At 48.7% G+C, this 27,815-nt stretch overlaps 2 protein-coding genes and 1 pseudogene across 2 annotated transcripts in view; all 3 read right to left on the bottom strand.

Moving 5' to 3' along the window:
• The window catches only part of LOC144247626 (uncharacterized), a 169,588-nt gene that overhangs the window by 108,968 nt on the left and 32,805 nt on the right, over nt 1-27,815 (bottom strand). The gene's annotated exons all lie outside the window — the stretch shown is intronic.
• Nucleotides 12,523-16,726, bottom strand: LOC146767208 (inositol 1,4,5-trisphosphate receptor-interacting protein-like 1; annotated as a pseudogene).
• On the bottom strand, nt 16,387-17,760 carry LOC146767209 (uncharacterized). The gene has a single exon (XM_085581195.1). It carries the CDS (start codon nt 17,624-17,626, stop codon nt 16,823-16,825), a length of 804 nt encoding a protein of 267 aa, XP_085437321.1. The 5' UTR covers nt 17,627-17,760; the 3' UTR covers nt 16,387-16,822.

Raw genomic sequence — 27,815 nt, forward strand, 5'->3', positions numbered from 1 at the left:
CCCCGTGGTCTCATGGACACCCACAGCCACTTATGGAGTCCCACAGTGTAACTGTGATCCCCTTGATTCCATGAGGCCATGCCATGCTACAATGACCCCTTGGTTATACAAGGCCCTGCAGTGTCACAATGGCCCTTGGCTCCAGTGGGTCCGGAAGTGTCATAATGGTCTCCATGGTTCCATGAGGCCCCACAGTGTAGCAATGGACTTTTGGTTCCACAAGCTTTCGTACTGCCAACAGCAGTCTCCTTTGTTCCAGTGTCACAAGGGACCCTTGCTTCTGTGAGGTTCAGTAGCGTAACATGGGCACCCTGATTCCATGAGGTTGTGTAGTGTCACAATGATCTCCTTGGTTCTGCAGTGTCACAATGGACCCTTGGTTCCATGAGGTGCCTGGCCCCTCACAGCCCCTCACGGCCCCTCACAGCCCCTCACAGCCCCTCATGGCCCCTCACAGCCCCAGCCGTGGGGCTCCTCCCAAAGGAGAAGGGGTCGGGCCCTGCTGTTCTCCTTTAATTTCAGTCCCTTCCCAGTGCCGAGCAAAGAACGGCTGGAATGGAGCCTTTCCCAGCCTTTCGCTCTGGGCTGGCTGCGGGCTGAAGCTCTGTGCCGGCGCTGGCCGAGCACCAGCAGCCCTGCAGCCCCGGCCTTTGCTGTGCCGTGTCCGTCCCTGTCCCGACCCCGCCCGGCTCTGGCAGCAGCAGCAGCCGCAGCGCAGCGGGCGACGGCCCGGCCCGGCCGGGGCTCCCGGCAGGAGCAGCAGCAGCGCCGGCCCCTTCCCGCCTGCTCCTGCCTCGGCTGCCGAGGGCTTTTCCAGATGGACTCTGGAGCAGAGCAACAGGCACCCGCACACAGCCCTGGCTCCTCAGGGCCCGCCTGTGCTGCCCCGAGCCAGCCCTCAGGGGAAGGAAGGATCGGGTTCCAGCGCTGTTTTCAGCGCTGTTTTACTCACCCTGAGCTGACAGCAGGAGGCTGCTGCTGCCTTCGCCTTGGGAATTGCAGATGCTCTTGGCCCTCTTGTGCTTGCCACTTGACTTTTATCCATAAAACTGTAAGTGCCTCTTTCTGTTGGTGCTACCCACAGTGCTTTCATGACAGCAAAGTCAGTATTTTTGTTGCAGGCATAAAGATCAGCAGATACTGGAATGCCCACCAGTTCCTGAGCACTAAGGTGAGGGGAATGAAAGGCTACAAAGGCCACATTTGCAATGCTCAAACACAGCCCTGTTGCTGGTGCTGATTAAATAGAACCAACTGACAGAGACCATCACAGAAATTGCATCTGAAGTGTGCAATTAAATTTAAAAATCCACCAGGAAAGACGGAAACCAGAACTTCTTGACTCACTTCATTGATTCTTCCCAGCAGCAGGAAATGTCAATGCCCAGAGGTGTTTTCCCTGCTGGGGAGCACAGTGAGAGCCCAGCCTGTGCCCAGTCCCAGCGGGAGCCTGAGCCCAGCCCAGGGAGCTCAGCGCACGCGGGGCCAGGCCCAGAGCCCCGGGCACGGCCGCCCATTGCGGGGCAGCGGCGCAGACGGAATGTCCTGCGGCCCAAACCTCCTGCTCCTGCCACACAGCGCCAGCCTTCTCCCCTCCTCCTCCTCTCCCAGCACGGCACAAATTCCAGCTCAGAGGAGGCTTCCCCAGAGAGGGCTCCGGCTCCTGCTCCAGTCTGAGCGTCCCTGCAGAGGAACTGGGCATCTTTCAGGCACTTCCACAAGCTCAGGCTTCTCATTTCATGGTGAATCTGGGATGGAAATGTGCTTGTTAATAAAGCCAAAAGCCATGGGAATGGACTAGTAATTATTAGAAGAAAAACACCTTTCTTCCAGGGAAGGTTCACCAAGTCATTGCCTGCATTTCTCCTTTTCAGATTCTTTCAGTCGGCTACTCTGAGAGGTCCAGCTTGTTCTAGTGCTTGTCAGGAACTGATTGTACTCTTGATTTATGCATCAATGCACCAGATGTGGAATCATCTACACTGAAACTCCCTCTATCAGAGCATTTTCACATTCCAGATCATTTTCAAGATGTCCACTGACAGGCTGGAATTATTATTATTACACAAGTCTCCATTTTGGGCTGTACGCTCTGGAGATTATTTCTCTGAATTCAGCCAGGTTTGTAATTCCTAACAATTCATGGTAACACCTCCTGTTTTCTTAGCCTTGAACAGTAACAATGAAAACCTTACCCCCAGCACAACTCCCCAGTCCACCAGTTAAAGAAAGGACAAGCTGTCAACTTCTCCAAACCTTTGTCCTGCTCTGCTGCAAGAATCCTGCAGCACACAGGGTGTGGAAAGCCAAGAGAAGCTGTAGTTGGTGGCACATCCTGTGACAGGAGCTCGACCTCATTTTCCAGGAAGGGTTCTTGAGAAGAGCAAAGAGGACTGTGGAGAAGATTCCTGAAAAACTAAAACAGCTTTCCAGAAGTGAAATGAAAATGAAAAGAAACAATCTGAAATGTTTTCCCCTATTTATTTCTATGCTCCCCTTTTCCATCTTGTTCTCCATCTCATAAATTCCAAATGCGTGTCACCTCTAAGACTGGTGACTTAGCAAGTTTTAGACACTCTAACATACCATGAGCTACACACAGTTTGCCTTCCCCTGTGCCTGCTGGAAAGCAGTGCTGGAGCCATAAGAGCAGTGCTTGGGTCGGGCACGAATCCTGCAGCCAGGGAATGTGCCCCGCCGGTGTGTGACCCTCAGCAGGACAATGCACAGCAGCTTTGCTGTGCCGGGTCTCCATGGAGCCATCCCAGGAGCAGCTGCTGAGCTCAGAAGCCATCGCAGCCAACACCCAGCTCCAAAGGCCCTTGGCAGGGTGGGCTCCTGGCCTGGCTCTGTGTGCCAGGAGCCGGCAGCGCTGAGTGCAGGGAGCCCAGGGAGGGCACAGAAACGCTGGGTGAGAAATGCTGGGGCACAGCGAGATGGGCGAGTGCAGCCGGCCAGGGCAGAGGAGCAGCGCGCACAGGGGGCACAGCCTGCAGGAGAGATGGGCAGGGATGGGCAGGGCTGGGCAGGGAGAGAGGCACCCAGGCCTTTGTCCCTAGGCTCAGGCAGCACCTCTGGAAGCCCCACAGAAGGAACTTTCTTGGTGGGGCTACACTTTGGTTCTCCCTTGCCCCTCCCTAAGGAGGATGGCAGGGGTTGCAGGTTTATGGCATTTGTCCTTGCTGCCCCTCACATCCCCCTGCCACACAAACAGCCCTGAGCCACCCGTGAGGGACAGGCCCTGCTGTGCCAGGCTGGGCTCAGGGGTTGGCCTTTCTGCTTCCCCCAGCCAGCCCAGGCCTTGCTCAGCATTGCAGTTCCCTGCTCTGAGCCTTGGGCTCCCTGCAATCCTGGCCTCAAGGATCTGCTCTCTCCAGTCCCTGGTAGCCTTTGGCAGTCCCTGTCTTCAGTGGGGCCCAGTGATGCTCCAAGGGACTTGGAGTTTTGCTTATGACTCCTTGAGCAGCTTCTTCAGCCTTCTCTCATTGACTGAGGATCCTGGGCTCAGCCCCAAATCCACCATAGGGATCATTAAAATACAGAAAGCCCTCAGGGGAGATTTGTCTTCATTCAATGGTCTGCAAATCCCCAGGGCTTGTGCAGCTGATTGGAGCCAGTTTGGAGTTCTTGTAAGGAGGAAGATTTCCAAGTGCACCTCCTGAATTTTTTTCTTTTATAAAGGCAATATTTTTTTGTTTTCCAGTTCAGAGAAGAGCTTATAGAAGCATTCCCCAGGTGATCTTGATGCTGAAGTTCTCCTTAGGAGGTCTGGGCTTGCAGAAGAATGAGCCCCTTGAGGACTGACCCTGTTTGAACAAGCTGCTCCTCACCCCCAGCCTCACCATGTCTGGGATCGCCCACCTGGCACTGACATCCCTGTGCCCTGCAGCAGAACCTTGTCCCTGAGCTCTGCAGCTCCATGTCCCAGCCCATTGCACCGTGTCCCACCTGCTCTCCTCAGGGCTCTGCCTGCACACAGGCCCAGGAGAAGTTTTTCTCTGGGGAAGGAAAGAATGGAAAAGCCTGAGCAGGTTTCCTAAACAACAAACCCCACTCAGGAACCACCTGCTCAGTACAGGCTGCCTGGAATGGTGTCACCTTTCTACAAGAGACAGTGTGACCAGAAATGATCTCTGGAAGCATTCTCTGAGTCTCCTAGCTGAATTGTCTGTTCCTGACCTTTCCCTGAATCTCTGATGCAGATGGAAGCTGCTGGTGCCATCCTCACCTTTAACCTCTCTTTGGAATGCAAACAGATTTTCCCAGATATGTTAAGCACTATTTGCTCAATGTTTCTATAAATCTTTTCTGTCACCGATGGAATGAAAGGGCCATTTTGGCACTGAGTGGGTGTCATGGAAGCAAGGAGTCAATTGTGACCCTGGGGTCCCATGGAACCAAGGGGCCATGGTGACACAGCAGGGCCATGTGGATCCAGCGGTACATTGTGACACTGTGGATCCAAGGAGACCACAGGGACACCCCCAGAATCTCATGGAACCAAGGAGTCCATGGTGACCCAGCGGGGCTGCATGGAGCCAATGGCCCATGGTGACACTGCCCATCCAAGGAGGCCATTTGGACACTGTGGAAGCTCATGGAGCGAGGTGGCCATTGTGGCACTGAAGAACTTCATGACACCAAATATCAATAGGGACACAACAGGGCATCATGGAACCCAGGAACCGCTGTTGGCAGTGCAGAAACTCCTGGAACCAGGGGTTGTTGTGACACTGCAGAACCAACACAGCTGCTGCACCTTGTCCCCTGCCCTGCACAGCTCCTTGGGAGGCACGGCAGGAGCAGCACCCTGGGAGCCTCGGGAATGCCCCTCTGGGATCCATGGCACACCCTCCCAGGGGCTGGAATTCCAGTTCCCAGCCAGGAAAAGATGTTCCTGCCCTTGAAGGCAAAGCTCATATGGAAGAGCCAAAAGCCAAGTGGAGCAAGATCTTAAAGTGACATTTCACTGCCAGCCATCATAACTTCACCCATGGTTGTTGTAGCTTGTGGATTGGGAATTAAATCATGGCAGGGCCATTGGTGGGGGCTGCCCTGGGTCAAGGGAGGCAATGAGAGAGAAACAGAGCAGGCAATGGAAGGCAGGAGAGGAAGGAGGTGTTTTAGTTTGGAAAGACAGCTGTCTTCTAAAGAAGGCAGGAGCCTCCCCTGAAATTTAAAAATGTAGACTCTTTCTTTAAGAATTGTTATAAATTTGAAATTAAGGGCGGCTGTCAGGTAAAAATATGGAAGCAGGAATAACAGTTTTTTACTAGGGAAAAAAAATAAAAGAAACAATGAAGTGAACTAAAACAACACTGACAGGGTCAGAATACAACCTGACACTCTGTTGGACAGGGTGTTGGCTGCAGTCCAATTGGAATTGTAGCTGCAGCCCTCCAGGAGTGTCAGGTGTGGTTCTGTTGGAGAAGTGATCCTGTAGAAAAGGGAGTCTTCTTCTGAAGAGGCAGTGGAAGAGGCAGCTGTTCCTCTGAGAAATCCAGCCCAGAAAAAGCTGTGTTGGTGGGCCAGAATCTCAAGACTAGATGCAGGTAGGAATGCTTGGCTCCTCCCTCTGGGCGAGGCATCTCACAATGGGATGTTACAGTTCTTATCAGTCATGCAGTGACATTCAATAGCCCATTATCAGCAGATGTCTCCCCTGAGGGAGGATTGATTGTGGAAGAGATAAGGAAAAACTGCCCACTTAACACAGGACAACTGCCATACAGATGGCAAATAGAACACATCTTGCTTTTCAGTCTGGGGCAGGAGGACACAAACAAAATCAGCTGAGAAGGCGGCACTCTGAAAAGAAAACCAGAACTGACAGAAAATGAATGGGACAGAAATCAATAGTTCTGGAAGTTTCATTTGCTATCAAAATAAATCACACCCACTCAGCCCCGCACAATCTCGATCCCACAACCTCAAATTTGGATCTCACTTCTCCTGATCTCCTTGCAACCCCATATCAACCTGGAGGCTGTGGAATTGAGTAATTTTGGCATGGGACTGAGGTGGGAAACAGCCATTTTGAGGTGGGATTCACCTATTTTGGGGTAAGATTTTGGGGTTTCGAGTGGGATTGAGTCATTTTGAGGTGACAGACCAATCCACCTTGGCTTTTGGAGTGCAAAGATATGGAAAATACTACCAGATATCCCCCAAGAACCAACAGATCCTCCAGAATATGTTCCCAAAGGATAAATTCCACCTCAAATACCTCTAAAATGGTGGGACTTTTAACATCTCTGGTCAATACTATTTTTAGTCATTTTTCAGGTGTTTTTAAGTGATAAAGACAAATCAGAAGAAAATTAGGGCCAAACCAAAACCAGAGACCCCTTGAGCATCCTCTGGGCACTGAACAAAACAAACTCAGCAGATATTAAACTTAACCCTACAGATAATGCCTTGAGGAAGATTTGCTCTTTCCGCAAGTCTCTTGTGATTGAAACGCAAACAAATCCCAAACATTAATAAACCAAAAACAGAAGCAATTCTATGGCAATTCCAAATTTTATCAGTTCAAGCACAGCTCCAGCTCAGATGCTGGCAGGTTCCAAAAAAAGAAACACAGAAATTTGTCCCAATACAGATTATTAAAAGGAAGTTAAAGGTCAGTGTAGCTGTCACAAAGGTGACAGGGACCAAGAAAATAATGCTTCTTCTCCAAGACTGTGAATTCAGGAGATATTTGTAAAATAACTTGAGCTGGGCTTCTTGTAGGACTTTAGTAGCCTTGTGTTCCTCACCAGGTCATGAATGATCCATGTCAGCCTCACTGGTGTCATCTGCTCCCTTTCTTTCAGTGATTTTAACAAACTTAAGAGAGAGATGGAAAGAAAGAGAAAAGGGGAGAGAGCAAAGGAGTGACAGGGACAGAGATCTCCCCTGGGACAGGGCAAGTGTGACATTGTCCCCTGTGTGCGTGGCCTTCCCAGGGTGGGGGTTTTACACCTGAGCCAGTTTGGGTAAGGGGGGTGGTGTTCACCCCCCACCCCGTGCTGGGATTGCCTCACTGTTTCAGGTTACAATGTCAGATGTAACCAAAAGTGTTTTCAGTCCCCATCTCCATAAACTGTTATCAACAGGTGGGGCAGTGTTCTTTATCTCTTCCATGGCTCAGCCCTGATAACGCCCTCCAGGGGCCATCGTCTCTTAATGGGCCACTGAGTGTCACTGCAGGACTGATAAAATTACATCATCCCATTGTGGGATGCTCCGCCCAGGGGAGGAACCAAGCATTCCTACCTGGATATAATCTCACCATTTGCAACATTGCGAACACCTTGCCTACTGCATTCCCAGAGGAGAAGAGCTCCATAACCACCACTGGATCTTCAGAGGAAGACCAGACCCTTCTACAGGATCACCGCTTTGACAAAATCACGTTCATCACTCCAGCCGGACTGCAGCCACCATTTCATCAGACTACTGCCACCACCCTGAACAACGGGTTGTCAGTTTATATCCTGACTCTGTCAGATTAAGCCAGTGTTTCTGTATCATTGTCTTCATTTTAATTTTATTATTCAATTATTATGGCTTAGACTCTCCCCCTGGTTTGCTTTGAAGCCAGTACAAAACTCACTGTGCTCATCCCTTGTTTTCCTCCCAAAACAAGATTTCCCGTACCCAAACATTCGCCAGATGGAGGAGAAGGTTACAAGGAAGAGGAAGATGCCCTGGGACACCGAGGCAGGTGAGGAGGAAGTCAGTGCCCCTTTCTCCCTCTCTCCTGCTCCATCTCCCAGCCCAGCACAGCTCCCGGCTGCAGGACAGCCCCGCTGCTGGTGCCCTCCTGCCAGGGGTGCACTGGGGGGATCTCCTTGCCCTTCCCTCTGGCACGGAGGCAAATCCCATCCTCTCCTTGTCCTTCCTACCCCAGAGAAGGAGCTGCGGATGGAGACCAGGAAAGACAAATCCCTGCAGCAGAACCTCATGGAAGAAGCCATTTTGAGCAACTCCATAGTGCAGGAATCCAACAGGGAGGAAAATCCCTGGAGATCTTACAGGAGGACGGGCTGCAAGCCCAGTGCAGGATGCTCTGAGGAGGAAAGACCCACTCTGGGCCAGGAAGGTGGGCAGAGCTTCAGCCAGAGCTCGGAGCTGGTGGTCCCTGAGCAGCTTCCTGATGGGGAGAAGCCCTACAAGTGCTTGGAGTGTGGGAAGAGCTTCAGGCAGAGCAACAATCTGAAACGACACCTGATGATCCACACCGTGGAATGGGCCTACGAGTGTGGGGAGTGTGGGAAGGGATTCAGCTGCAACTCCCACCTTGTCAGGTACTTACACATCCACACTGGGGAGAGGCCCTACAAGTGTGGGGAATGTGGGAAGGGCTTCAGCTGGAGCTCCCACCTGATCATCCACCAACGCATCCACACTGGGGAGAGGCCCTACAAGTGTCCCAAGTGTCATAAGAGTTTTCAGACCAGCTCCAATCTCCTTGTACACCATCGGATTAACACAGAGGAGAGGCCCTTCGGCTGCCCTGACTGCAGGAAGGGCTTCAAGCACAACTCCCACCTCATCAGGCACCAGCGCATCCACACCGGGGAGAGGCCCTACATGTGCCCCACTTGTGGGAAGATATTTCAAAGCAGCTCAAATCTCCTCCTGCATGAGCAGATTCACATGGAGGAGAGGCATTTCCTCTGCCCCAACTCTGGCAAGGGCTTCAAGCACAAGTGCAACCTTGTCAGCCACCAGCGCATCCACACTGGGGAGAGGCCCTACGAGTGTCCCCAGTGTGGGAAGAGCTTCACCCAGAGATCTCACTTGACCAAACACCAACAGAGCCACCAGTAAGGGAGGCCCTGAAAATGCCCCAGCTGCAGGAAGAGCTTTGTGCACTGCTCCAGCTTCATCCCCCATTGGAGGACCCTGTTGGGAAGAGCCCTGGTGATCCATGTTCCCTGTGATCCATGCTGGGAAGACACCTGTCCCTTTTCCTGCCCCTGCCAATGACCTGATATGGGATTGAAGGACATGAGGGTCTGGCCATGGCCCTGTCACTACATTCACTCCCACCTCAGGTCATTGCCAGGGTCTGGAAAGGGACTCTCTCTCTCTCTTTCCCTGAGGAGAAGGGTGTCCTTTCCATGCAGGAGGAAATACGTGGCCAGGAAGATGCAATTGATGGTGATGTAGTTTTCCCTGTAACTAGTTTTTCTTATCCCTTCTGTTGTCAATATTTTTTCTGTTTCTGTTTGTTCCTTATCTTTTTGCTGTTCCCAGTAAATTGTTCTTATCCCAGCGAGGGATCTTTCCCTTTTTTCCTTCAATGGAAGGTGGGAGGGCAATGAGTGCTAGTAGGGTTTTAGCGGGAGCAGGAAATAGAGACATGCCATTCCTGAACCCCGGCCTGTGGAAACTGAGCATCCCAGCTGGTGCCAGCCCTGGTGGCCATGGCAGCAGCCTTGGGAGCGCGTCCCTGGCTGGGGCTGAGGGAACCTCTTCACTCTGGTGCCCAGGGACAGGAGTGGAGGGAGCGGCTGCAGCTGAGTCGGGGCAGGCTGAGGTTGGATCTCAGGAAAAGGTTTTTGCCCAGAGGCTGCTGGGGCACTGCCCAGGCTCCCCAGGGAAGGGTCCCAGCTCCAGGGCTCTCTGAGCTCCAGCAGCATTTGGACAGCGCTGCCAGGCCCAGGCTGGCAGTGTTGGGGTGTCCTGTGCAGGGCCAGCAGTTGGACTCGAGGATCCTGATGGGCCCCTCCCAGCTCAGCCAGTTCTGTGGTTCTGGGATCCCATGAGCCTGGGGATGGGAGTGCCAATGGTTGCCATGGAAACAGATTCTGGCTCCAGGCCTGAGCTGGTGTCCATGGCAACCACCCCTGGCATGGGGTCTCCATGGAGCTGCCCAGGGACTGACCATAGCAACAGGGGCTGGGGATGGTTGCCATGGAAACTGACCATAGCAACAGGGGCTGGGGATGGTTGCCATGGAAACTGACCATAGCAACAGGGGCTGGGGATGGTTGCCATGGAAACTGACCATAGCAATGGCCATATTGGGATTTCACCTCCAATGTTGACTGCTGTGAAAGACTGGAGGAGATTGTTGGCTGGAAACATTTCATGTGTGAGGGAGGAAGGGGCAGGTCCAGCCTTGCCCTGCCCTGGAACCCCAGCCCTGCCCTGCCCTGGATCCCCAATTCCCCCAGAGCCTCTATCCCAGCCCAGCAGTGTCTGCCAGTCCCTGGCACAGCACAGGCAATGCTCCACAGCCACCTCTGGAGCCCCAGCCCAGCTCCTGAGTGACCAAATGACCCCAAGTCCCACCTGGGGGAAGGCCCAGGAAGACCAAGGAGTATTAAAGGCTGACCACAAGGCAAGCACACATCTTGACCCTACCTCCTCTTGGAATTTCCATCTGGACATTGCTGAAATCCAGGAGTTGGTAGCTGAGTGTGTGCTTCTCTGTATCTTATTGTTCTCTCTTTTTGTATCTACCTCTTCTATTTCTGTACTCTTGCCAATATTGATTAACTTAAAATTGAACAGGCTCGGAGTTTGTGAAGTTGAATGGGCCAAGTCAATGCTTTGAGAAGTTTTTTTTGTTGATTGAATGCCATATTAAAACATTTGCCAAAGTTTCACTGATTTTCTAAATTTCCCAGTAAAGGCTGCTTTGTTGCTTAGAGCTCCTGAGAAACTCTTGATAGTATTGCTCTAGTGCATCCAACTCAGAGTGTTGCAGATGATAGATAGATATGATTGTTCATAAATAATACAGCTAGGATGAGAAAAGTTCTCCCAGCTAGCCGGATGTCACTTCTGTCCTTGGATGAATCCTGGAGTGAAATGGACTGTTCCATCTCACCCCCCAGAAGATGTGTGGCTCATCCCACACCTCTGTACCTGCCCCTAAAACATCAGCATCTGTAACCCTATTGGCCCATGCCTTATCCCAGCCCACCTAGGAGCCCCTGAAAAGGGGGCTCCGAGAAGCCATGCGGCCACTTGGAACCTCTTCCCGCTCTTGGAACCTCTCCCCTCTCTTAGAACTTCCTCCCCTCTTAGAACCTCTCCCTCCCCCCCTGGGGCTTCCCCTCTCCTAAACCCTCCTTTTGTCTCTCCACTCCCCCACCCTCTTAAACCCGGCCACATGCTACGCCTGAGAGCACGAGGCTCGGACCTTCCTACACCCCCAATAAACCTTTTTCCCCAAGAGCAACCTTCAGAGATCTCTGCCTCCCTCCACCCACACCGTGCTGGAGTGTGGTCATCCCGCATTTAGGTCCCTGGGCTATTTGTTTATTGAGTTGAAAAGACTAAAGTGGTTTCAGTGGTATAATATACACATCGCTTGTCAGGTTGAGATCAAAGCAGCTTTAGCTATAAGAGAATAGAAGATGTCTGCACTTGGCAAACTCTTATTTTTCCTCCACGTATGCTGTACATTCATCAAAGAGCGTCTTCACAAGAGATACTTTCAGCTGTCACCCACTCCTAAAACTATTGCAGCTGCCTTCCTTTCTTCCTCAAAAAGATAGAATGGGGCTTTTTTCAGCCCCAGCCATCCTTCTCACTGTGCAGAGATAGGGACTGTGCAGTGCCATACAAGTTCCTCAGCCTGGGGACAGGTGCTCATTCTCTCCTGCCTCCAATGGTGTGAGTAACAAACTTGCAAGCAGGAGACACTAACAGAAGCAGGTGTCTCTCACTTTTTTTTCTTTTTCTCTCTTTTTTTTTGTTGTCACTTTCCAGTATTCTGTGAGCAGTAAAAATCCTTAAATATTTGCAGGGGAAACTAAATTTTTTGTTCTTGTTTTTGCTTGACTAAAAATCTGGGGGTTTGCCAAGATACAGATCAAACCAACAGCAATCACTGTCAGTGGGATTTTTTTCCATGTTGAAAAAGTTTAACAATTAAATTCCATCATTTACTCTGACATGTTGAGATATCAGTCACTATTGCATGGGCCAAGCACTTATTCTGGATTATATCTCCCAGTTATATAACCAAGTATTCCTTCAGTACAATGGTCTTTTTGCCAAAAGATTTGATGTTCCATAGAAGATGCAATTACTGTACAGAGTTTGTTCATAAAAACAAAAATCCTCAATCTCTGACATATGTATAGAGCTGACAAAGGAAAGAAATTCAGTATCAGAGCTGGGTAAAATGGCTCATGGTTCAAGTGGTTGTTTGTAATGCTTTTAATAAAAAAATCCTCTGCTGTTGTTTTTAAATACATGTAGTCAAATCTGGAAAGTTGAGCATAAGAACATAATGTAGCCACAGTAGGATAATGGACTGAAAAAAATAACCACTGAAAAGACTGAATAAAAAATAAACATTCCCCACTTTGTCCCGCAATTTTTCTGGAATTGTTTAAAGCTAAAAACTACAAAACCAAAATTTACAGAGCTATTTTTTCTGAAGTGTGGACTATACAGTAGTGATAATGAAAATGAGAACAAAGCTCCTGGGATGGTTGTGCTACTTTGCCCTGCCAGATACAGAAACATTTCTATACTTTAAGTATTTTATGTTGCTTTAAATTTTATTTTATTTCTAGGGAACAACAGTACCTCAGGTCATTTTGATGTCAGATTGTATTTCACATCATTTCTGTATGAGGTGCATTTCTTTTCTTTGGATACTTCAGGAAAACATTATGAGGAGCCTGAAAATTGATTATATGAGCTGTGGTCAGGATGCAGCCTTACAGAAAAATCATGAGCACTAAACTTTCCTTGCCAGCAACAATTAAAATACGTAAACCAGCATTTTAAAGAGTTTGAGTTGAATGGTGATGACTTTAAATGCTTTTTAAAGATGGTGACAAAAGTACTTATGGGTATTTTCCCCTATACTCATACAATTCTGTGTCTTTAATGCACTGTAATCATAATAAATATTTCCAGAACTGAAGAAACAGAGCCTGAGAGCTTGTCCATCCTAGGAGTTTCTATCGTTCTCATAAATTTTTCTCTACAATTATCTCTTCTCTTGGAAACACTGTGACATAACCATGCTGCCATAATAAGCATAAACAGTAGAAATCAAATTCAGAGCTACACAACTTATTTTACAAGGAGAACAGATAATGAAATGGTAAGTAGTGTCAATATACATTAATGGAAAAAATTGCCTAAGCCCTGCATGGCTCTGAAAGAGCAAGCTTTCCAGTTATTTTCGAATATTCTGATCCACATGGAAAATGCAGAGAAGTCCTATTTTGCAGGGCTGATTTGCTTCCTATGTGAGCCATAGCAAGGTCAGAATCCTTGGAAGGACACTGCTTCTTACCTCAAGATTTCTGTGAGCTTCTGCCTTGCTTCTGGCTTGGAAGACCTTGAAAGGCAAAAAAAAAGAAGAGGAAACAAGTGCACTTTTAACCAGGGGTGACTCAAGAGATTAAATCGCTGCCCACTGGCCATGCTTCACAGAGCACAAAGCGAAGATTGACTGCTCATGACAACATTTGAACCTTTTGTCATTGCTGTGAATCCTCCTGGGTGTACCTTGCTCCTTAGACTGAAGGCACTGTCATTGGGCAAGCTGGAGGTTAAAGCAGCCTTTTTATTTTGGATAGTAATTAACTAATACTTGGGGACTGAGAGGATTTGGATTGAAGTACTTATTACAGCCTATTTCTGCCTTGGTGGAAGGAGGTGAGAAGTACAGAGTACCTGAAGAAAGGAAGAATTGAGATATGCCAAAGAACCAAAAATCTTGATTGGCCACCTAGAGCAAATCTCTGTGGGCTTTAGGAAACTGTGGGGTGGCTGCTCTCACCTGCTTCATGACTGGCCTTTCTTTTCCTGCATATTATTTTCATTTCTACTGTTTGTAGTGTTTTTTCTTGCACTTTGCTCCTTACTATGAATTAGTATGCTGTTCAAAGCTAAATATCAGCCAAATTGATAAAGATAGGTTACTTATATCTTCTCAGGATTTAAATGCCACAGAAAAAAGTTGGGGGACTTGAGCAGATCAAGCAATGTTTTACCCTGCAGCCCCATGTAAGTGACTAGCTGCTTTAATGGCAGGTACATTGACAGCTTTAGTTTGGATATGGAGGGAAAATAGATTGTTTTTTGGAAGACACTGCTACTTTACTCAAATTTGCTGCACTACAGCTCAAGGGTTAGAGCACACCTAGACAGTGTGACCATGCTGTAACTATCACTGTGTTCATTTGTAGTTTTTTACTCAGAAGTTGAAGCTTCTTCTTCTTCCTTTAATTAGCTGCATCTATCAGGACCTGTTTTGTTTTCTGCTATAAATGGTGGGTCAAATAAAAAGAAGGACAGATTTCAGGCAATTTGAGAAATTTTTCTCCTTTTATTATTTCTTCACACATATATATGTAGATATTGCTGAAGGGCAGCTATTACTGAAGGGTAGCTCAATCTTTTAGGACTAAATTGTTCCCTAGGAGTTGTAAAAGTGACTGTGTAAAGAAAACTTTAGCAATCTCTCTAAAGATTGCTAAAAAAGTTCAGGAGTACTCTGCTGCAAAATTTCAGGCATTTCAGGGCATTTTCACTTCAAACTTCAAGCATTTCTATGGAAATGCTCAAGAGACAGCATACTTAATATATCCAACATCTCTGTTTGCAAAGAGTCTATTTCAGATAGAGGTATAGGAAGGACATTCTCAAAGATACAGAGGGTTACGTACAAAGAATGACACATTTCAGGCAATTTGAGAAACTTAACTTCTTTTATTAGTTTCTCAAACATAGATATTCAAGTATTATTTAAAAGCAGACAAGCAACTGGGGGAATTCTCTAAACTAAGGGTAATTCTCTAAACTAAGGGTTTAAACTAATCTAGTCTAAACTCTATTTCTCTACACTAAGGGTAGTTTTGCAAAATAGTTATATACTGCCAACACTAAAGGGCCTCTGGAATGAATGCTAAGAAACAAGTCTAATTAAAACTACAACTCACTAAATAACTACATTAAGTCCCTAATAGGCTAGGTTGTTGTCTTTGAGGTATTCCAAGCAACCTCCATCAGCTTCACTGTTCTTCTGCGAGGATGTGCAGGTGGAGCCAGTTTCTGCCTCCTTGACTTAGGCAACAGCACTATTGCAAATGGAAGGTGAAGGGCAAGGCCACTCATGGAAGTGTCTGCACAACGAAACCATGTGCTGCACCATCTTCCTTTCACAGGAGCAGGAAAGCAGCTTCAGGATTGCCACGGACAAATACAACAATCACAAAGAGTCGACGTCGCAGCAATCGGCTGTGAACTTCTCCATCAGAGCTTTGTGCAGGGAATTCTTCTCAGTGTTGGAGAGCATCATCCAGAGGCGAAAGTGCAGCTGAGCATAAGCCTCCATTGCCTTTCTGTGGGCATCCGGATCTCGGGCCAGGTACTCAAAGAGGTTGAGTGGCTCAACCTTTTGCATTGCTGGCGGCAAGCTGATCTCTGCAGGAAGCTTCTCGTTGCCTAGAACAAAATGGTCCAGGTGTTTCCATTTCAGGCAGAGCTGCATGTATGCCATGATGTCCCACAGCCGCAGTGGAAATTCCTTCCTGCGCCAGTAGACCGGTGGTAAGATGTTTAACACATGCATGACCAGAGTCTTCCAGTTAGAGGTGGAAAAACCTGTGCCGCTCAACATGCATGTGAAGAGCTGCAGGTATTTCAGGTGCAACCTCTTACATGGTATCTGCCTGGCAATGTGCTGGAAGAATTTTGCCTCTGCCACAGCGAATGTCTCAGGCCATGCTGTTCTTGTGAGGATGTTGGCCTTGGCGGGCTGACTGCTCACAAGGTTACCGGAGTTGCCTTTCTGGGCCTCTAAGGGCTGGTTGGCCACAAAGATGTCAGAGTCCCCTTGGCGCACCCCAAAAAGCATCTCCACCGACAGGGTCCTCTTGCCTCTGCTCAGCTGGAATTGGCAGGACCGGCTGCAGGGCTGAAACAACAAGTGCCATGAGTATGACTGAGGCACATGCAGCCACGAGCATCTCACCATCTGGAAGAACCAGCGGGAGGTTTTCTCCACATCCAGGTAGGAGCCGGTGCAGAGTGTCTCCAGGAGGCTGCGCTGCTGCTTCCGCCGCAGCTCCTCCTGCGAGTGGTGCAGGAGGCACAACAGCTTCTCGCCCAGCTGCTCGCTCTCACACGTGCACACCAGCTCCACACGGATGCTGAAGGTCCTTGCTGCCGTCTGCCCTGCACTGCTTGGCTCTAGGTGGAAGGTGTGCCCTGGTGGGATTCAGTGGGACCAGCACACGGTACACCCCATCCCACTCATGGGGGCTCCAGCCCTCAAAGGCACTGCCCACCCCGATGGCTACTTGAGGCACCAGATCAAAGCTATTGCTCACACTGTACACAAAGACACGTGTGAAGCTCTCCATCAGCTCAGCTGTCACTGAGGAGCCTCTCTCCAGGTCCTCCACAGGCCACTCTACACCATCCACTAAAAGGATGTCCTTCTCATTCCCAGCATCTTGGGTGTCTTCTCTGTTTTCAATTCCACCACTGGCATTTTCTTCCCTGCCACCATCACTGCCACCTTTTTCACTGGCAGCCACATTACCTTGTTCCTCTTCTTGTCTATCATTATTCTTGTTTCCCTCCACATTCACATCAGCCTGTTATTCATCCTTGTTTCTGTCATTGCCATCTTCTGCTATCACATCCTTATTTACTTCCTCAGGTGCAGGAAAACCACTATGGGCAATTTCATTCCCACATTGATTGCTATCTTCCTGCCCAGTCCAGTCTTTACTTCTTTGGTCATTGGCACATCTGCTTTCCTGCACCTTCACATCCATGTATTCTTCTGTTCCATCTACATTGTCTTCACCTTCATTTACATCAGTGTTTTTGCCTGCCTTTATAGTAACACTATTGTTTTTTTCTTCATTTCCTTCTCCTTCTTCCTTTCCAGTGTCCTTGTCTTGGTCCACCTGTACATCCTTGGTTTTTTCTTCATTTGCCTCTCTAGATCTTCTTTATTTCCAGCAACATTGCCAGGTTCTTCTTCATTTCCTTCAGTGGTAGTGTCTCCTGGCATATCCCCATCACTCTGTCCTTCTTTCTTTAAGTGATAGCCATTGTCGACATCGCTGTCTTCCTTCACATCATAATTGCCACTGTTGACATCGCTGTCCTCCTTCATCTTCACATCATAATTGTCTTCAGTGGCATCATCCTTGTTGCCATCATCTGCAGCCACAGGACTGCCTTCTCTGTCATCTTCAGTGCCGCTGTTTTCTGCCTCCAGAGTCATATCTCTGTCTTCTTCACCTTCCTCTGGATCAGCGGTGTCTTCTTCCTGTTCAGTTATTCTCTCATCTCCCAAGGTCTTGCGGGAGCTCTGGTCCTTGCTGCTGCTGCTGCTGGCCTCACAGCTCCTTCTCCTGCAGCCCAGCCACAGGCCCAAGAGGAGCAGGATGCCAGCAAGAACCCAGAATGGCCACTGCTGCAGGGCACCAAAGAGCATGGCTCCCCAGCCCTCATCCTGCTGCTGCAGGGGCCCCTGCTCCAGCTCCTGCATCAGCCGGGCCATCTCACGGTCCAGCAGCTCCTGACGCTCCCGCATTCTCTGGTGCGTGGCCTCATCCAGCCCATCCCCAGCTGGCTGGGGGTACTGGATCAGGCTTTGCACAAGCACAAACAGCAGTGACAGTAAAGCCATGGTCTGCAGGAGGACACACAGGAGGGGCTCAGTGGGGCCGGAATGGAGACAGTGAGGGGCAGGAGCGGCAGGGATGTGGTGGCAGGAAGGAAAGGGCCCCCGGCAGCTGGCAAGGCTGCACCGCTGCCCCGCGCGCCCCGCGCCCCCAGCAAGGCGCTGCGCCCAGCGCTGGGCCCTGGAGACGGGGCAGCCCCGGGGACCGGCGCTCCTGTCCCAGCCCTCCTCCAGCCCCCTCTCCCCTCTGCTGTGTACTCACCGCTTGCCGAGGCTCTACTGGGGCAGCGGCACCGGCCTGGGGCCTTTTATAGTTGCCCCCATTGTGACACGGCCCCTGTGCTGTCACAGAGTCCAGAGCGCATCACAGGCCAGCCCCGCCCGCCGTCCCAGCCCGGTCATGGAACTCATCATGGCCCCGATGCAGAGAAGAAAGGAACTGAAGTCTTTTTTTGTGTTTCAGGCTCTCTTATGTAGTTTGTCTCACAGCCACACAGCACTCCCCCTACCCCAGACTGGATGTGAGACTTCAAAAGGTGATGCATGTCATCTGCATCCTGTTCTGTTCAGCGCTTGAGACAAAACACCTCAACACCTCTTTCTGCTGCTGCTGGAAGGGGCAGATGAGATGGCTTGAGCTATGCTTGTAGGAAGCTACCAAAACAGTAATAGCCTCTTCAGCTGCACACTCACTAGGCAGAGGAATTTACCTCAAGGCACATGTTGGACCTGAAGGCACATCTGGAAGTGAAAAAGCATCTTGAGAAAAAATATCTGCATTTAGTCTCAGAGGAAGAATTTGAGCCACCTCAGAGCATTTCTGTTTTGTTCTATAATTTTGGGGTTGGCGGCTTTTTTTTTTTTTTCTTTTTTTTGAGGGCATAATAATTGTAATAAACACTACCAAATGTGAATTTCCCCTCTCCCTTCTTTGATGGAAGACAAGTAATGAAAAAGTGGCAATTGCTCTTTCTCTGCATCTTACTCCAACATTTGCTGTTATTAAAATTTGTATCTTCTTTTCACTAGTCCATCAGTTTGAGGTGATGTCTGCAAATGAATAATAATTTTTCTTACCACTGTATCCTCAGCTTTAAGAGGATTCTCTCCCTTTCATATTCAGATCTTTCATTTTCTGCTTTATGCATCCTTTAAAGACCAGAAGCCTTTTCCCTCTGCTTTTTAATTTACTTAGGAAAAGCACATTAATTAAACAGTTACATTTGGTTGGTTGAAGGTTGCCCATGATATTTATTTAGCTGGAGGTTTATCTGGCTGTCAGAATAACTCACTGGAGAGATCACAATTTTATAACAATGCTGGTCAACCAATGTGACCTTCAACAGGACCACCTGTGGTGAACCTTGTAAGCCCGCCTGTGGCACTCATCCCTGCCTTTTCTGGCATGATTTTATATGCTACTGCACCTCAGGCACACAGTATGTAACTTCTGTCAAGCCTTCAAGACACTAGAAGTGTGATTCTGGAAATGCTGATAAATATAAAAGATACGACTCAGAGATAGCCATGTTACCTCTTCTTCTAAGGTTTCCAGGCCTGTAAACGAGGGGGGACAGGAACAACCAGACAATCAATTTATGGAACACTGAAAAGGTCAAGATATTGTAATATGCTGTATTGCACTGAATCTATGGGATATTAAAATTCAGATGGTTCATTCCTAGAAAATATTTGCAGTTGCACAAATAGAGAAGCACAGATTTCCACCATGGTGGCAATTACACAAACAAATGGATCTACTCCAATTACAGTTCGAGACAAACATCCTTGTGTGAGCTTCTTTGGAGCTTTTATATTTGGAGTACTGAGTTGTTCCACTCAAGCAGAGGAACTTAACCTGATACCAGGGATGGAAGGCTTCTTCCCTTCTTCTTTCTCATAAACAAAATGATGAGAAAACATTAACAGTCAGATCAACCTCTGCTAACCTTTTAACTTCAGCTGTTGATATGATTAAGTCAGGAGCCTCTGTTAGACTATTTTTACCTCTTATTTTCTTTCTCTCCTTTCTGATCCTTAATTTGCACTTGACATTTCAATTGATTTGTTGGGCTAAGGAATTTTGCCACTATTAGCTTTACTTTGACAAACCTCTCTTATTTTAACATAGAGGGTCCCAGAAATTTAGCTAGGAGCCATTTTGACATAAGGGAAAGATCAGGTTTCTGGTCTATGTGACCCTGTACATTTTACAGGCTTTTGAGGAAAAACTCCTTTTCTACAGGATGCAATTTCTAAACCTATGGACATTGCTAGTCTAATCGATCCTAAGTGGTGCCAAACATTTTTTAAATCCTTATCAAAATCTGGACCTGCAGCTCAACTGAGGCTGCAGCAGGAACACATGGAGCATAAAGGGTATTATATGTATCTCGCAGAAAATAGTCTTCTCAGTACATCCCTCCTCTCAGTGCTTGCTTATATTAAGCACTGAAAGTCACAGTTCTCTATTGTCTTGGTTAGACAAGACAGGAGTCTGTGAAAGAGGGCAAAGCCTCCTGTACAATGGAGAACGGCAAACCCCCCTCCCCCTGAATTACCAGGATCTTTAAATTAAAAGGCTCTCAGGCAAAGATATGGGAGTGGGAGTAACAATTCTTTACTAGGAGAAAACTGGACAACAATTTAAAAAAAGGCAAATGCAATCGGTACAAACAAAACCAGTGAAAGAAAAAAAGTCTAGAACCTGAGGATTGCCAGTATCAGGTTTGCTGGGACAATTGCTTTCCCTTGCAATAGTTGATGAGTTGCAGCTGAAGTGGTGATCTTTAGAAGGGTATAATTTTCCTCTGAAGATCTGGTGGCAGTGGGGGCCGGTCTTCCTCTGCGCCGGGGTTGCTTCTGAGCTCCGCTGCCGTCGCCTCTGCGCGCGCCGGCTGCTTCGCTGCGAGTGCCGCCGAAGAGAGAGAGAGCGAGAGAGAGCTGCTTTTCTGGGAATCCCGCGAAGAGAGAGAGAGAGCTGCTTCTCTCGGAGTCCCGCGAAGAAGAGGGAGAGCTGCTTCTCTCGGAATCCCGCGAAGAGAGAGAGAGAGCTGCTTCTCTCGGAGTCCCGCGAAGAAGAGAGAGAGCTGCTTCCCCCCTCTGGGTGGGACCCCTCACGGTGTTACATTTTTTCAGCCCTTCATTAAATCAGTCAAAGGTGTATACACAAACCATTGTCTCTGAGAGAGATAACAAAAAAAAACCTGTCCAACCGGTTCGCCTTCGACAGATGGCAAATGGAATACAAGCTTATCTTACAACCCAGGACATTATCCACCCCTTATTCTATTTCCATCTGCACACCATGAAATCTTACACCCAGTTCTCTCTTAAGACTAAGTTTCCCTGTGGTACACAGCGGGTCTCCCCATCTTCCTGCATTACCCACCAAGTGTAACCAGGTCCTTGAGCAAAGACAATCCCACGAATGGGTTGGTCTTTGCCTGAGGTGGGATTAATCCAAACAGTTTTCCCTAAAATACCTTTCATATGTACTACAGGGACCTTATCTCCATCTACTGCGTGTAAGGGTTCTGACTGAGCAGGGCCAGCTCGATTGACAGACCCCCGGGTGTTGACCATCCAGGTTGCCTTTGCCAGGTTAATTTCCCAGTTTCTAAATGCTCCCCCACCGAGTGCCTTCAGGGTAGTCTTAAGGAGTCCGTTGCACCGTTCAACTTTGCCGGCAGCTGGAGCATGATAGGGAATATGATATATCCATTCGATACCATGTTCTCTGGCCCAGGTGTTGATAAGGCTGTTCTTGAAATGGGTGCCGTTGTCAGACTCAATTCTCTCAGGGGTGCCGTGTCTCCACAGGACTTGTTTTTCCAAGCCTAAGATGGTGTTCCGGGCAGTGGCATGAGGTACAGGGAAAGTCTCCAGCCATCCAGTGGTGGCTTCTACCATGGTCAGCACGTAGCGCTTGCCTTGGCGTGTCTGGGGCAGTGTGATGTAGTCAATCTGCCAGGCCTCCCCATACTTGTACTTGGACCACCGCCCACCATACCATAGGGGCTTCACTCTCTTGGCCTGTTTGATGGCAGCACACGTCTCACAGTCATGGATAACCTGGGAAACACTGTCCATGGTTAGATCCACCCCTCGGTCTCGTGCCCACTTGTAGGTGGCATCTCTGCCCTGATGACCTGAGGCATCATGAGCCCATCGAGCCAGGAACAACTCCCCCTTATGGTGCCAATCTAAGTCTATCTTTGACACCTCTATTTTTGCTGCCTGATCTACCTGCTCGTTGTTCCGGTGCTCCTCATTAGCCCGACTTTTGGGGACATGGGCATCTACATGACGGACTTTCACCGTCAGCTTTTCCACCCGAGAGGCAATGTCTTTCCATATATCAGCAGCCCAGATTGGCTTTCCTCTACGTTGCCAGTTGGCCTTCCTCCACCTTCCCAGCCAGCCCCACAGAGCATTGGCTACCATCCATGAATCAGTATAAAGGTAGAGCTTTGGCCACTTTTCCCTTTCAGCAATGTCCAGAGCCAGCTGAACGGCCTTGAGTTCAGCGAGTTGGCTCGATCCACCTTCTCCTTCGGTAGCTTGTGCAACTTGGCGTGTGGGGCTCCATACGGCTGCTTTCCACTTCCGGTTCATCCCTACGATGCGACAGGAACCGTCAGTGAAAAGAGCGTAGCAGGTCTCCTCTGCTGGTAGTTGGTTGTATGGTGGAGCTTCTTCAGCCCTTGCCACTTGTACCTGCTTCTCATCATCAGTGAGACCAAAGTTTTCACCTTCTGGCCAGTTCGTAATTATCTCCAAAATCCCAGGGCGATTCAGGTTTCCAATACGGGCGCGTTGAGTGATGAGGGCAATCCATTTGCTCCATGTGGCGTCAGTGGCATGGTGGGTAGTAGGAACCTTTCCTTTAAACATCCACCCCAGCACCGGTCGGGGGTGCCAGGAGGAGTTGTGTTTCTGTGCCAATTACTTCCGAGGCTGCTTGAACTCCTTCAAAGGCAGCCAAGATTTCCTTCTCTGTGGGATTGTAGTTGGCTTCAGACCCTCTGTAACTTCGGCTCCAGAATCCCAGTGGTCGGCCTCGAGTCTCCCCAGGCACTTTCTGCCAAAGGCTCCAAGACAACCCATGGTTCCCGGCTGCAGAGTAGAGCACATTCTTGACCTCTGGTCCCGTTCTGACTGGGCCAAGGGCTACAGCATGAGCGATCTCCTGCTTGATCTGGGTGAAGGCTTGTTGCTGCTCAGGGCCCCAGTGGAAATCATTCTTCTTTCGGGTAACCAGATAAAGAGGGCTCACAATCTGGCTATACTCAGGAATGTGCATTCTCCAGAAACCTATGGCACCCAGGAAAGCTTGTGTTTCCTTTTTGCTGGTTGGTGGGGACATAGCTGTGATCTTGTTGATGACCTCAGTGGGAATCTGGCGCCGTCCATCTTGCCATTTCACTCCCAGGAACTGGATCTCTCGGGCAGGTCCCTTGACTTTGCTCTTCTTGATGGCAAAGCCAGCTTCTAGTAGTATCTGGATGATTCTCTCACCTTTCTCAAACACTTCTGCCGCTGTGCTCCCCCACACAATGATGTCATCAATGTATTGCAGGTGTTCTGGAGCCTCACCCTTTTCTAGTGCAGCCTGGATCAGTCCATGGCAGATGGTGGGGCTGTGTTTCCACCCCTGGGGCAGTCGGTTCCAGGTGTACTGCACGCCCCTCCAGGTGAAAGCAAACTGAGGCCTGCATTCTGCTGCCAGAGGAATGGAGAAAAACGCATTAGCAATATCAATGGTGGCATACCACTTTGCTGCCTTGGACTCCAGCTCGTACTGGAGTTCCAGCATGTCCGGCACAGCAGCGCTCAGCGGTGGAGTCACTTCATTTAAGCCACGATAGTCCACAGTCAATCTCCATTCTTTGTCAGATTTGCGCACAGGCCAGATGGGGCTGTTGAAGGGTGAGTGGGTTTTGCTGACCACCCCTTGGCTCTCCAGCTCCCGAATCATTTTGTGGATGGGGATCACGGCATCTCGATCCGTCCGATACTGCCGGCGGTGCACTGTCGAGGTCGCAATTGGCACGCGTTGTTCTTCCACCCTTAGGAGTCCTACTGCAGAGGGGTTTTCTGACAGTCCAGGCAAGGTGTTCAATTGCTTAATGTCTTCTGCCTCTACAGCGGCTATTCCAAAAGCCCACCTGAGTCCCTTTGGGTCTTTGTAATATCCGTTCCGGAGGAAGTCTATGCCTAGGATACACGGAGCATCTGGGCCAGTCACTATAGGGTGTTTCTTCCACTCCTTCCCAGTCAGGCTCACCTCAGCTTCCACCAGAGTCAATTGTTGTGATCCCCCTATCACACCAGCAATGGAAACAGGCTCTGCCCCCACATGTCCCGATGGTATCAGAGTACACTGTGCACCAGTATCAACTAAAGCATCATATTTTTGTGGCTCTGATGTGCCAGGCCATCGGATCCACACTGTCCAGAAGATCCGGTTTTCCCGTGCCTCTCCCTGGCTAGAGACAGGGCCCCTCTAACACTGGTTATCATTCCTTTCCTGGGCAAACATACTAGAGGTCCCTTCAAGGGGGTCTGACAGATCGTACCCACAAGCTTGGTCACGGGAGGTTGAGGCTACCTTCACTTTGGTGGAACTTCCCCGGTTAGAGTTTCCCTCCTTGAGTTGACGGACCCGTGCTGCCAGGACAGAAGTGGGTTTCCCATCCCACCTCCCCATGTCTTCCCCATGGTCACGCAGGAAGAACCACAGATTAGCCCTTGGGGTGTACCCTCTCTCTCTAGCTGGGGATTGTTGGGTGCTGATTCTGGGGCCTGTGACTCTCACGGGTGCTGTATTAACCTTCCTTATCTCCTCCCTCATCTCCTCTTTAAACTCCTTAATCACAGCTGAGATATGAGCCTGCATTGGGCCATTAATCATACTCTCATAATTCCTAAGTTTGTTGGCAACAGAACCTATTGTCTCCCGGTGGGTGTCAGCATTGATCGTTGCAATGAAGGTGGCGTATTGAGATGGCCCAAGATTTGCCAGACTCCACAGCATTTGTCCCGTACACCTGACCTTGTCAGGATCATTATTGTGTCGTCCATCCCTCCCAAAGAGTACCTCCAATACTGCCACTTCTCTCAGCTGTTGGATCCCTTCCTCGAGGGTCTTCCAGCGCATTCTATGATGGTGCTCTTGCATTCTCTCTCTGTGGATAAACCTCTCCCTGACACTCATTAAGAGCCGCTCCCAGAGAGAAAGGGACCCTGGTTCCCTTACAAAAACCTGATTTATACCCGAGTCCTGGGTCAAGGGTCCCAAGTTCCTTGCCTCACCACCGTCCAGCTGCACGCCTGTACCCATAAGATCCCAAACCCGGAGTAGCCAGGTAGCATAAGCCTCACGCCCTCGTCGCACAATGTCTTTATGCAGATTGCGAAGACTTTCGTACGTCAGGGACTCGGTGATGATAGCAATCTCTGGCTCCCCTGTGGGTTGTGAGGTTCCTCCATTCCTGTCCCTATCTGCAGGGTGCTCTGCTTTCACCTTAGACTTCCTTGTTTCTACCGGGGCCACTGCTGCTGACCGTGACTGCCCTTGTGGTTCAGCTGGAACCTGGACAGTTGTAACATTAGTGGGTTCCACAGCTGTACTATTAGACTGTCCCTCCTCAAGGCAAAGGGCCGGTTTCTCACCAGCTGGGGAAATGCACTCCTTCAGCATCTCTCGTATCTCCTTAACCAGAACCCTCACCCAATCTGGGCGGTTCATTTCTGAGGTGGGCTGTGGGGCAGGGTCAGGCTCTGGAGCAGCAGCATCTCGAGTCTGTGGTGTAGGTGTGAGGGTAGTTATCCAGGTTAATCTTCCCTTATCTCTGAATGCTAAATATAACAGGACTATCAGCAACACCACCCATTGTATGGTATCATTAGCACTTATAAAGGATCTTAACCCTTTGAGAACTGGTGGAGCAGACCCAAAAAGATGGTTAAAAGGTTGAGAGAAAGTTTGCCCAGGTGCTATTTCCTCGCAGTAGGTACCGTTATTAAAGTAACCCCAAAAACATACAGTTAACGTGTGATAGCTATGAATCCATGTACCTGCCTTCCAGAGGAAATTAAAGATCCATGAATTCCTCACCCAATTAACCCAGAAGCCAAACTTGATAACAGACACCGTAGCCTTAGTTATAGGACCCATTTTTAGATAAGGGTCTGCAAATGGGAAAAGTATAGCTACGATCACATGCCACCCAAACCAAGGTAAACTAGACCACATGGTGATGCTGAAGATGTTTTTACACACAACAAAACCAAATTACTTAAGAACTGTTAATCCTTTTTCCCTCTCAATGCCCTCGGGCCTCACGTTGATGCGCCAAATTCTGTCTTGGTTAGACAAGACAGGAGTCTGTGAAAGAGGGCAAAGCCTCCTGTACAATGGAGAACGGCAAACCCCCCTCCCCCTGAATTACCAGGATCTTTAAATTAAAAGGCTCTCAGGCAAAGATATGGGAGTGGGAGTAACAATTCTTTACTAGGAGAAAACTGGACAACAATTTAAAAAAAGGCAAATGCAATTGGTACAAACAAAACCAGTGAAAGAAAAAAAAGTCTAGAACCTGAGGATTGCCAGTATCAGGTTTGCTGGGACAATTGCTTTCCCTTGCAATAGTTGATGAGTTGCAGCTGAAGTGGTGATCTTTAGAAGGGTATAATTTTCCTCTGAAGATCTGGTGGCAGTGGGGGCCGGTCTTCCTCTGCGCCGGGGTTGCTTCTGAGCTCCGCTGCCGTCGCCTCTGCGCGCGCCGGCTGCTTCGCTGCGAGTGCCGCCGAAGAGAGAGAGAGCGAGAGAGAGCTGCTTTTCTGGGAATCCCGCGAAGAGAGAGAGAGAGCTGCTTCTCTCGGAGTCCCGCGAAGAAGAGGGAGAGCTGCTTCTCTCGGAATCCCGCGAAGAGAGAGAGAGAGCTGCTTCTCTCGGAGTCCCGCGAAGAAGAGAGAGAGCTGCTTCCCCCCTCTGGGTGGGACCCCTCACGGTGTTACATTTTTTCAGCCCTTCATTAAATCAGTCAAAGGTGTATACACAAACCATTGTCTCTGAGAGAGATAACAAAAAAAAACCTGTCCAACTGGTTCGCCTTCGACAGATGGCAAATGGAATACAAGCTTATCTTACAACCCAGGACATCTATACACAGCAGAACCTGACTATTTAGAAAGGAAATAATTTAGCCAGCTAACCCAGACAGAGAATTGAGGCATTACTTCAGGAGAAATGAGGAAGGTGATGTCTGTCATTAGTCTTCAGTTACAAGAAGAAATAAATCCTGTCCCAAATTAAAGCAAGAGTTGCAGACCTCTTGCATTGCGACTACAAACAAAGTTGAAAGAGTATTCTGGCAAGAGCTTCTGAATTTAAATACAGAAATGACACAGGTCACGTGAGAACCAAAGAATGGAAACATTAATAAAGGAAGCAAAACCCTGTCCCTGTCACTCCAAGATGTCTTCTGATATCCATGGCAGAATGGTGAATTTGACAGAAACATTTATGTCTGCCAGGCAGATATCCAGTTATAGGAAAAATTTCTGTTTGTCTATGAAAACGCAGTTTTCAGTAAAAAAGATGAAAACTAATTTTGAATGTATATAAACAATACAAAATCATTCTTCAGGATATCTTTATGTATCAGGAGGCACATCTTTTATAACACTTTTATTCCTATATTTGTGAATAACTGTTTTGCAGAGCTATTTTAACTCAAATAATTAAGCTTTCCTTCTGTTTTATGTTTAAAAGTTTGGGCGTTGGGGTTTTTTGGCATTTGGAAGCAAGTCAACTGGAGAGCATTTTCTGTGCCATCTGAGGTCAAAAGTAACAGCATGGAGTCAGAGAAGGCCATTCAGCAGGCAATTTGTATGCTCAGTTGGGTATCCCTTCTGTAGAATGCAGCTGGTATAAAGTATACAGGGTCTGGGGCTACAGAAACAGCAGAAATTAAGAAAGTGAATTTTCTAGGAAAGCTTGAAGTATAGAAAACTTTGAGCATGCTGTTAAAGAAGTTGTGAGTTTGGTTCAGGGGACTGCAGAGTTGATCCCTTCTTCAGTCATATTTCAATTGTTAATACAAGAGGAAATAGATCTTTTGATCACTTTTTCCTGTTAACAATCTGTTTTTAAACACTTCTTATAGATTGTTTTGCACTCATAGTA

The sequence above is a fragment of the Lonchura striata genome, chromosome 5, assembly GCF_050655825.1.
Source record: "Lonchura striata isolate lonStrDom1 chromosome 5, ASM5065582v1, whole genome shotgun sequence".
Lineage (NCBI taxonomy): Eukaryota > Metazoa > Chordata > Aves > Passeriformes > Estrildidae > Lonchura > Lonchura striata.